Source organism: Drosophila persimilis, unplaced genomic scaffold, assembly GCF_003286085.1.
Source record: "Drosophila persimilis strain 14011-0111.01,24,50 unplaced genomic scaffold, DperRS2 tig00000000-arrow-pilon, whole genome shotgun sequence".
Taxonomy (NCBI): domain Eukaryota; kingdom Metazoa; phylum Arthropoda; class Insecta; order Diptera; family Drosophilidae; genus Drosophila; species Drosophila persimilis.
In genome coordinates, this window is record NW_020825288.1 from 11,343,523 (window position 1) to 11,354,987 (window position 11,465).

At 47.2% G+C, this 11,465-nt stretch overlaps 2 protein-coding genes across 2 annotated transcripts; both read left to right on the top strand.

The window, feature by feature from the left end:
- The first annotated feature begins 1,081 nt into the window (after positions 1-1,081).
- LOC6587840 lies at positions 1,082-2,091 on the top strand. Its single transcript, XM_002013260.2, has one exon. It carries the CDS (start codon positions 1,101-1,103, stop codon positions 1,962-1,964), a length of 864 nt encoding a protein of 287 aa, XP_002013296.1. The 5' UTR covers positions 1,082-1,100; the 3' UTR covers positions 1,965-2,091.
- Positions 2,092-7,447: 5,356 nt separating this feature from the next.
- Positions 7,448-8,395, top strand: LOC6587875. Its single transcript, XM_002013261.1, has 2 exons — positions 7,448-7,954; positions 8,027-8,395. The coding sequence occupies exons 1-2, from the start codon at positions 7,448-7,450 to the stop codon at positions 8,393-8,395; spliced, it is 876 nt and encodes a 291-aa protein (XP_002013297.1).
- Positions 8,396-11,465: the final 3,070 nt, after the last annotated feature.

Below are 11,465 nucleotides of genomic sequence, written 5' to 3' on the forward strand. Positions count from 1 at the left end.
TGATTATTATTATTGGCACTGTCACCGGCACCGGCACTGTCAGAGGTACTGCCCCTGGCCAACGGTGCTGGTGGAGTGCAGTGGATCTCATTTCTTGTGGCGTGTGGCATAGATTTCCAACTGTCAGAACGTGCTCGTTTTTTTATGTTACGTGAGTGAGTTCTAACGGGCTTAAGAGGAGGCGGTGACCACTGAACATAGAACATCAGCAGGCAGCTGCACCTGCAACGGCTTCATCACCTGCTCCTGCCACTCGTATGCCTCGCAGAGTGCCTCCGGTGCCACTACTGCGCCTGCTGCGACTGCTGATGATGAAAGGGAAATGCTTTTATTTACTTTTACAAAAATTCAATTTCAATTAAAGAGAAGACAATTAAGATTACGACTACGATTTTTCGGCTCTTTTTGGCTCGCTTTTGGCCGAGTAAAAGTGACTTGCGTTCCCACAGGCAGGCAGGAGGCTGTGGCTGTGGCTGTGGCTGTGGCAGCGGCAGTGCCTGTTGACAATGTTACATGAACTTCAGGCGAAAGCAGCGCTGCGGCAGAGACGGCTTACAAATTACAGTAACAATGCTTTTCCAAGTCAAAGATTCTGCCGCTGTTGCTGCCGCTGCCGCTGTCGCTGTCGTGGCTGCTCGTGCGATGTCGGCGTCGACTGAGCATTACCGTTGGCTGGGCAAAACGAAAGACTGAAGCGAGAAACTTGTACGACTAGTTTCTTGGTCGGGAAGAGAGCGGAGAGCGGTGAGCAGAGAGCATAGAGCGGCGGCATGGAGAAATGCTTTCGTTCGGGGCAGCAGCAGATGAGCATGCCTCTGCCGCTGTTCCAGCTACAGTCGCTGCTGCCACTGCCACTGCCGCCGTATATAAATTGCCGTGTGCCTAGGAAAATTGTATCATTTCATCCTTACCCGTCAAAGCAGCAGCACGCCAGCTAGCAGAGTTGTGTGGCACGCCCCAAAACCCAAAAAGTTTCAATTTCAAAGAGAAAGTGCGTTCGTGCGGTAGCCAAACCCGATTAAGTGCACAGCCCTCGAAGGACTATAAACAACAACAACAAAACGAACCCAAGTGCAAAAAAAAAGCCGAAAAAGAACAAAATGGCAAACAATAAAGTTATATTCGGTGTCTTGTGTTTGGTCACACTGGCCGCGGCCCTTCCGGCCGAGGAGACGCGCGGCCATGCCCGCAACGCAATCGGCGGCGAGAACGACATTATGGATAGCATCTACAGCGACTGCCTGAGGAAGGATTCGGTGTCGTGCGTCAAGTACAAGCTGTTCAACTTCGTGGACAAGGTGCTCGGTGCCCGCGACCAGTTCGCCCTCACCGAAGGTGTGACCGTTGTGCGCTCCCCTGATGCCCCAGCGCAGGAGGCTGCTCGCTCCATCTCTGGAGACGAGTCGTTCGAGTCTTTGGCCCTCAACCGTATCAGCAGCTTCCTCAACTCGCACACCATTAAGGTTGAGCTGAAGGGCGCCGACATTGTCCAGGCCGTCAGCTCTACCGGACGCGCCCTCGAGGATGCCTCCGAGTCCCTGTTCGGCAGCAACGACCCCAACGCTCCCGAAGAGAGCCGTGGCAAGAAGAAGAAGGCCGCCAAGATCCTTGGCCCCATTCTGGCTCTGGTTGCCCTGAAGGCCGCCGCTCTGCTTCCCCTGCTCCTTGGTGCCATCGCTCTGATCGCCGGCAAGGCCCTGCTCATCGGTAAGATCGCTCTGGTTCTCTCCGCCGTGATCGGCCTGAAGAAGCTGCTCTCCCAGGAGAAGCACGTCACCTACGAGGTCGTCGCCCATCCCCATCACAGCAGCAGCCACTCGGCCAGCCACGACTCCTACGGCAGCGGCTACAGCGCCGATGCGGGCGCCTCCTCTGCCTCGTACGGCAGCAGCGGTCATGGTGGCTGGGGACGCTCCATCGATGCCCAGGATCTGGCCTACGGTGCCCAGAAGCCCCAGGCTTAAGTTGGACAGACAGTCAGCGACATCAGCGAGAACCTGAACAATCTGAAGCAACCACAATCAACAACCACATTCACAAGAAGAACATCACAAACGACTTGAGCCACAGCGCTCGTAAGAGACTCTTGAAGAGGAGAAACATATTATTTATCGTTCGTTTTAATTAATTTATTAATTTAATTTATTTTATTTATTTCTCCACGCAAACACGAAGAAAGCAAAAGCAAAGAATGAAAAACGCACAAAAAACGCAAGCAAAATCAATTTAAGCAGATAAAATGAAACAGAAATATGTAAAAAAAACAAAGACAAAGCGACATCGTAGCGAAAAGAGAAGAAGAATCACAAGCAGTAGAAGAAGCAGAAGCTAAACCAGAGCCACGTTAGGTTTGTAATGCCGAGTGTTACATGTGCATCTAGTTGTTATGTATATCCCCATGATAGCTGATAAAGCTAACGATAAGATTGTAAAAAAGAAGTCGGTCGGTACCTTATGCAACAAAAACACATCTCCAATACTCATAAGCCCAGCGGCGTCCAGCCTTAAGTCTAAGCTTGCACCAGCACCCAGCTTACATTCTCATTCTCTCTCCATCATCAGCGCCCTGGAAGGACCTCAGACAGGTTGACAATCGAACTGTAACTCTTTTTAACCCTGTTTCACTCCAGCGCACTTTCACTCTCACTATCACTCTCATCTGACTTACTTTCTATCACTTTCTGACTATCACTGTCTATGTTTCTATCTCTATTTCTATTTCTGTATCTGTATCTGTATCTGTAACTGTCTCTGTCAAACTCTGTCTTTCAGACTATCACTGTCTATCACTGCCTATACCAAAACAAACGTACAAATCTGAAAACTATACTTAACTCTATATGTACTTCTCTAACCTGTACCTGTACCTGTGCCTGTACCCGTACTGCTACTTGCTCGACTATCAACTATTCTTCACATGCAATTCTAGTCTTAAAATACAACAAAATCAGCATCAATGAAACAACAATGCCTACCTACTATTAGCTTTAACTCTATCAACTATCAACTAGCTCTAACTTTATCCACTATCACTACACCTGTTCTTTCTTCTCCGCCTCCAACGCTGTCCATCTCTTTCTCTCTCTCTCTTTCTTCTGGCTTTCCATCTAGATCTTGAGTCATAGTTTTGGTCATTTGCATGCCATAACTTGCCATAGGTTTCCACACACACACACACGTACCACACCGAACTGAACTCATTTTCCAACTCTGCTCAACTCTATAGTATTTCTTCACTCCATCTCAAAACTCCAATTCCACTTTAACTCTTCAACTTTCTCATTTCTCTGTGCACCTTCATCTCGCTATCTCAGTCTGTCTCTCTCTCTTTGTGCCTATGCATCTGTCACTTTCTGGCGCTCTACTTTCCAAAAACAACAAGCACACGCACGCACATACTCGTACGAACACCTGTTTTCCGTAACCATAGTTCACTGTAATGTTAAAAATATTAACTTTTTTTTTAATATCTTAACTCCTCAATCGTACACCTGTACTACTACATCCATCTGCGACTTGAGCCCTTGCCGAGCCTGTGTGTTTGCGCCGGGCTTTCCTACATTGTGGCCTTAAACATATTTTTAATCCGCTTAAAAATACTCTGTTTAAAACATTTGGAAAGCTCTCTAGCCGCAGGCCGCAAGCCTCGAGTCGCCAGCATGTCGGCTACTTTAATTTAAATATTTGAGCAAAGTCGTACGGCACTTTCACAACTATAGCTTCCAACAGAAGATGAGGAAGGAGAAGAAGCGCACAGCAGAAGCTGCAGATGTGGGCAACACCCAACTCACACAAAATCACACAAATCACGCACAAAGGAATGTAAATTTCATAGATTACAATATTCTCTCTCTGTCATACATGCATGTCATTAAAAAATGAAGAAAAACAATACACAAAAAAAACAAGTTGAAAAAAATACAAGCAAGGAAGATTAATAAATAAAAAATCAATGAAAAATCAAGCTCTTTGCTTTGTATATAATTTATGGCATACCCTCGGGTCGGGTGAAAGCGAAACGACAAAACTGAAATCCATTATGCATAATTCCCCGCCCTCCAGCCTCAGACGCACCCCTCTGACCATTGGCTATTGGCTATTGGCTGGGACCAAGACGAACGCGAAAAGTTGCCGTTGACAAGTCCATCTTTGTCCGAGATGCTTTCATTTCAAGTGAAATTGATTTGCGACCCAGTTGCCCAGGCCTCATAAAGATTTGCCCGCTAATAGGTGTAGATAATTATGAGTCTGGTCTTGCCAAGTCAGGTTAACACAAAAATACAACAAAGTGCTGCCCGGCAAAGTGTGCCCCGCTGGCTTTCGACAGCGACAGCCGCAGTGGCAGCAACCGACAGTGAAAGTAAACAGTTAGGAAACCGAAACAGCAGCTAAGGCCACAGTCCAAAATCCAGAAACATCGCCACCAACAAATACAAAACGTGCAGTGAAAAGTCCAACGAAATCACGGCACATGGCCAGAGCCGAAAAACGTTTTCCAACCGCTAAGCCAATGCGGCGGCTGCCGCTGAATGGTCGAGTCAAAAACAAAAGACAAGGTAATGCGATTTAATGTTAACAACTCATTTGAGCAGCTTTCAAGCTTGGGCAAACATTGACTGACCAGTTCAGAGCCGTAGCTGCCTCAACAACAACAAAAATTACAAACAATCTTAGGGTACACTCTATTTAGAGACATCTTAAAGGTGGCTTGTATTAATGCTGTTTAAAGATAGCAGAAGAAAGTTTATTTACGGATTGGTCGCATGGGAGATCGAGATCCCATTTTGATAGCGTTTCAGCTTTGGAATCAACCAACCAACCATTTGGTTCCACTACAGAACGGTATTTTCGAACATTAATTTGATAATTGTTTACTTTCTTTGTTTCTAATCCAAATGAAATGAGCCCCAGCCTATTTTCGATTCTAATAAATTTTGTTAATGGCTGGTGGCAGTATATGCAAATCGACAAACCAAAACGAAAGCCTTGCTAAGTGATTTGGAGCGAACAACCGTTGTGCCGCTAGAGAAATGCGGTTCTTCAGTTGCAGCCAAACTGGTGCAGCATCATCACCAGAAGCAGCAGCAAACTCAGCTGCATTGGTTGTTGGCCACCAATTTCACATTCTGAAAAACGAGATAAAAAACCACACAAAATTTGCAATAATTCATAAGCCGGCAGCGCAATGTTCGCACACACAAGAAGAGTTAATGCAACGACCACAGCAGCAGCAGCAGCAGCACCATCAGCAGCAGGAGGAGGAGAGTCGTGCAGAGTGGCCAATTTGAAAGCAATTTCACTGTCAACTGAGAGGGGGAGGATGGTAAGCAGGGGCGGAGAGGGGTTGTTCAAGCCAAGTGGATGCCTACAAGGGCGGCGTCGTGCGCAGAATGTTCAGTGAAATGAAAACGAGTTTTTGGCTCAGAAAGCAGGTCAGCAGAACGTAGACAACCGACAACCGAAGTCCAGAAGAAAAAGTTGATTGTCGGCCTTGCTGCACTGCGCTTTCGAACAAAGCCCGAGAATACAAAGACAGCAGAGGAAGGGAAGCCCGAAGCCCGACCCCCCAAAGCCTCCCAATGCTCGACTAATAATATTATTAAGCGCTTTGAATGAATGTAGCTGCTATAATTTTCCGCTCCAGCACGTTTTTCCCACACTCGAAAAAAAACAACAAAATGTACGTACAACGTGCCACACAACACGCATGATATTTTGTATGGCTCTGTAATTGGTGTTGCCGTTCTTCACGTTGCTTTGCTCACAGAGCATTTAATTTATTAGGCGCCAGTGCCTATGATTAATTGAAAGTTAATTGTCCGCGAGAGATCCACAGAGCTGTGAAACAGTTTGGTCACTCAAGCGTTTGTCTGATTTGTATTGAAGCAGAGCTGCTGCTGTCGTTAGTGGTCAATTTGCATTACGGATTACGGATATACTCTACAGATAGCGGTTAGCAACAATCGGCCATAATTGACGAACGGTCGTCGCCAGTTCGGTCAGCGGTTGCATCGCCGCATCGATGGTTATCGCGCATATTGCGTGATGACTTTGATTGCCAGTTAAATATGAAATGAAAAGCGATTCAGTGCGGTCAGTCTATGGCGCTTAGGTTGTATTGCAATTAAGCAAAAATGGTAAGAATTTAATAAAGATTTCACGAAGTTTATGACAATTGTTATTGCAAAAGAAACCATTAATCGTCACTGGGCACTGTCACCGGAGATATCACCTCAAACAATTGAAATTAGTAAGCTGGCAGGCTCTGTGAAATGGACATTGGAACACAGCAGATTTGAATGCCCTCCACCAAAACCAGAGTTCTTAACTTCATTAAAAGGCGAAACACAAAACAATAGTATTAATATATGGTCGAAATGCAATAAGCCATTGCTATCATATCACAAAAATATAGTATAAAAGAATCCTAACATATGGAACTCTCTGTAAAATGGGGTATTCAAACTAATTATCTGTGGGAAGATGCCACAGATCAGTGCGACTCACATCAACCATTTGTAGCTTTTCTTCCACAACTTTTCCGTCATTTGCCCACTGGTTATCACTTCAATTCATTTTCATTAGCACCTTAATTATGCAAAGCGCCACCTTCCGATATTTTCCCAAGAAAGCTGTGCTGGTGGTCAATGTTTCAAGCTTTCTTTGTTCGTTTCGTCAAGTCGGATCGAATCGGATCAAGTTCGTTTGGCGGTTGCACTTTTCCGCGAGCACCGAAAAGTATGCAGCAAAACGTACACAATATGAAGCTGCAAAATTGAGTAAGTATGAAAAAAAGAAAAGTTTTGCGGAAAACTAGGTGACGACAGTGAATCTGCAGAATGATGGCTGCAATAAAACACTGAAAAACCGAAAATGTGTGCATGGTTGCGGTCTAGTAAGCGGCGCCAAGAGAGCGAGATACAAAGACGGAGGCCGACTACACGAGGAACTGCTGCCTTGGCAGCGCCAGAGCTGGCAGCAAATCACGCACGCTCTCTCATAGAACGAGCTGCAACTTTGAATATAATTGCGAATGAACGCTGCAACGCCACAACGCCGCAATGCTCCCAACGGGAGGCTGGAGGCTGGTTGCAAGCAGATACTTTGGTTGCTTTCGCAGCGAAATCACGAAAGCGCAGCTCCACTGGCCATCCAGCGCCCGCCAACTGGCTAATTGCCGTGATATTTAGACTAAGACAAAAAGTATGTTTTTCAATTTCAGCTGCCGCTTGACATGCGAGGCGCAATTATACCGCCGCGGCGGTATAAAATGCATACGATCGGCTTGCCACCACTCAGTTGAACATCAAAAGTGCAGTGCCCCGTTTGGACGAGTTGCGTCAGTGCATCAGTGCCTCATCCATAAGGATAGCCCAAGGAGCAGCTTCTCATCACCAGTATCTAACAGACACCAGGCCCAAGCACCAGCACCAGCACCAGCCCAGACATGATCAAGTACGTGTGGCATGTGGCAGCCCTCATGATTGTCTTCTGCTGGCTGTCAACTGCTCGCAGCGCCAGCTACCAGCACCAGCACCAACACCAGAGTCTGAACAGCCTCGGCGTCGGGCAGAAGCCGCAGCCGCAGCCGCAGCCGAGTGCCTCCAGCTCCGCATCCACTCCCACCGGCTTCTGGAAAGACATGTCGCTGGTTTACCGAATCTACCAGCAATGCACGGGCGAGAATATGTCTGTCTGCTTGAAGGTCAAGCTGTTGACCGGCCTGGAGAAGGTCTTTCGCTCGGCGAAAACTCTGGCGCTCTTCGAGGGCGTGCAGTTCGTTAGCTCTGGCAGTGGCAGCGGCGGTGAGGAGCAGAAGCGGGCCAAGTTGCCGCCAATCAGTGAGCAGGACATTGTGGCTGTTCTGCCTCGCAGCACGGACGCCAAGGATCAGGTTCTCAACAGCATGATCTTCAAGCGGGTAGGCAACTTTCTCCAGGACCACACGCTGCAGGTGAGATCATGATGTTGACAGATCGAGAGAGGGAGTGGGATTACTTATGATGTCGGATGCTTTTTCCAATAGGTAAAGTTTCCGGACATGCGCGACTCGGACAGCAGCACTGCGGAGGGTCGCAAGAAAAAGGATAAAAAGGGCAATGGCGCCTACATTATGATTCCTCTGCTCCTCGGCGGCACATTTGTGCCAATCGCCTACGGCGCCTTGGCCATGCTGGCCGGCAAGGCGCTGATTGTGTCCAAACTGGCTCTGGTGCTCGCATCCATCATTGGCATCAAGAAACTGCTCAGTGGCGGCGGCGGTGGCAAGGAGTCTTCGCATGAGGTCGTCGTCTCTGGTGGCAGCCACTCGGGCTGGGGACGTGACTTCGACATGGCCTACAGCGGCTGGAAGCCAGCCAAAGAGCAGCAAGCGGGCAGCGCAAAGAGCTTGTAGGCCGCCATCGCACGAGCATCACGGCAGCAGGCGAGGCATAGGCCTGCATTTGCATTTGGAGGAGAGAGTTGGAGGTCGAGAGTTGAGCTAACCAAAGAAAAGATGCCGCACGAACTGTCTGACTAATGTCTAGTTTAATTTGTCTAATCGATTATTAATTTTAACGAACTAAATGTGTGTGTTAGGTTTAAGTAAGCGCTAATTAAATATAGTAAATTCTGCTACACGAAACGCACTCCCGCACCCCGGTAAATTTTTGGGCCACTCCACTCCCTGACCGGGACGCACTTAAATTTATGATAACAATTACAGTTTCGATGATATGTGCTTACGTGCGTGCTAAAAATGGCAGACGAGCTGCTTCGCTTTCTACCATGCACATATGCATATACATATTGAATATATTCAGCTATACATACATATTTACACATGTTTGCGTTCACTCAAAGTCCAATGCAATATTCATAGATGAAATAAGCTCCAACACTGGCCTGCCTCTTCTTCTCAGGTATGCGACAATTTCACTTTTGAGCCCCTGCACGAAATATTAATGAGCTGCTCAGAGTACGAGTAGAACATTGAACCTGGCTAACGACATTGCTGCTGCTGAGCAGCAGCGCCTTGCCCTTGGCGCTTTCCAGGGCCTATACAAGAGTTAGTTGTGGGAGCCACATTTACTTAGAGACTACTGACGTCACAAGCACGGGACTTTCATTAATTGAAAATTACTCAAGCGCATTACAGTCCCGCCATGTAAACACCAACGTATCCGAGGCTGCAGCTGAAGGTGAAGATGAAGCAGGAGACGGAGATGGAGACGGAGATGAAGACGGAGACGGAGCTACCCGGAATTCGGATTCGGACTCAGGCCCAGTCAGCCATGCGGAATGAAAGTGAAACTTTAAAAAGGTGTCAATTTTGGAGATGCCACTGAGAAGGGTTTCGTTGCGACAGTCGCGGGTGGGGCCGCACTGCTGATTGTTTGCCTTCGGTTGGGCATCAATGTGAGAGGAGATGCTTTAGGCAAAACTTTTTCCCCAAAGCGTGAATTTCGCATGACTATTTGGGTCAGACAAGAGTGCGGATATACTTAGGAACAGGCTGATTGAGAATTAATTGAGCATACTTGATTGAAAGCACATTCTTTTCTTAGAGTGAAGTAGTCAGATTATCATAAATTTCGGAATTCAAAGTCGACTATCTACTTTTCGCATTAAATTGTTCATTTATTTTCATCTCTCTTTAAAGCAAACGTTTCTTTTTTATATTTTTTAACTCCAACTTAATTCCCAGATAATTCCCATAGACCAATGACATTGCGTAACTCAATGCCCGCTGTGGCAGAGCTTGAATTTAATAAAATTGTAAGCTCATGAAAATGACTTTTTCACTTTCATTGCGCACGCACGTGGGTAAAATATATATATTTTTTTCATTTCAATTCGGGAAACATGTCGACCGCATTATGCCCTACACGAAGAATCATCTATCAGAGTTCCTCTTCAGGAAAGTATTGTGGTAGGGAAGTCCCATCCATCTTTGTCCACGTGCAAGGCATTTGCATATTCCATCACCGGATTTGGAGCTCGGACTCATGCTGCTGGCTGCAGATAATCGTCTGGACTGTGGAGTGCTGAGTGACTTTTGCATTTACATTTGTCTATTGATTTATTTTCCATTGGACAGCATGCAAATCCGAGGCGTAGCTTTCTTTTGGGGCACTTGTCTAATGCGTAAATTACACGGCAAAACGATGAAGCGAGAAACGAGAAGCGCTAAGCGGGCAGAAAAAGACGAACACACGCGACGTGTGGCAATTTTCGAGTGCTGCAAATTAAAGCGACATAATGCCAATGAAACTCTCGTGTATCTCGTGTATCTGTATCTGTATCTGTATCTGGCGGTGTGTGTGTGTGTTTCTACTCTGTGTATTTGTATCTGCTGATGTTTCTGCGGCAACTGTGCAACTGTCGACGATTGGATTGGCATACAAAACTGCAGATACATTATGCGAGAGATACTTGCTGGAGTGGAGGCAAAAACAAACACATAAATAAAAAGCAAAATTAAAGTGAAATTTTTTCCACCATGCCTCCGCCTGCCGCCTGCAAACTAGTTAATTTTCTATTTTACTCCAATTTGAGCTGCGGCTCTTGATGCGCTTGCTTTCGACCAATGGACGCCATTTTAAATGGTGTTGTTGATTAGCCTCCCCTTCCCACTCCACCCCGCCTTCCACATCCAACACCGCTTGCACGGGCCGTCCCTTCTCTAGTGCCAGCTCCCCTCAATGCAGTTTCAGTCACGTGTTTGCAATTTGAAATGAAACCATGACCAGCACCTTTTGGCGTCTGCTCTGGCTAATATTAGGCCTTAAAGTCTGCCTTCACATGAGTTAAATCAAGGTGCCTGAGAAGGTGTATCTGTATCAAAGATACATAAAGCAATTAGCAATCGCTCTCACATATCCCCCCTTTACGATACATATGATACATGTGTGTGCTGGTAGGCAAATAGCTAACTGCTGGCTAAGTACGTTGACAAACAGCCAGGCCTGAGCCAACAAGAAGCTCTGCCCGACGTCCGCTGGCATGTACTGCGACTTCAGCTGCGACGACTGCGACGTCTTTGTCGGGGGCATCTCGGTAGTCACTTCGGCTATGGCTTTGCGGCCAGTCCAGGCTGCAGCCGATGCGCCTCATCGTCTTCGTATCCGTCGGGTCGGGCTGGTGATTTAAATTCTAAGCTCGGCTACCGACTCCATTACTGGCCGAGTGTTGGGGGAGGGGGACAAGGGACACCCGAGAGTCCACTAGCGTCGCGCTAAAGCGTCAACATCGTCTCCAGCGTCGTTGTCGTCGCTGCTGCTGTCGGCGCTGCTGCTGCTCTGCTGGCCGGGAATAAAACTCGATCCGCGTGCGTCTTCTAGCCACAGTTTACCGGTTGCCTTCTGACCGACAGATCGAACAAGCCAATCGAGCGCAGTGCATTCATTCAAGTGAACAAATAATCAGCAAAGGCACTCACAGGAAGTGCACAGTACGAGTACGAGTAGACAGGATAACGCCGC

Excerpts from the sequence above, each read along its gene's own strand:
- LOC6587875 (XM_002013261.1), top strand. The coding sequence starts at position 7,448 with ATGATCAAGTACGTGTGGCATGTGGCAGCCCTCATGATTGTCTTCTGC. Across the intron at positions 7,955-8,026 it reads TCCAGGACCACACGCTGCAG|GTAAAGTTTCCGGACATGCG; the intron begins GTGAGATCATGA and ends TTTTTCCAATAG.
- LOC6587840 (XM_002013260.2), top strand. The coding sequence starts at position 1,101 with ATGGCAAACAATAAAGTTATATTCGGTGTCTTGTGTTTGGTCACACTG.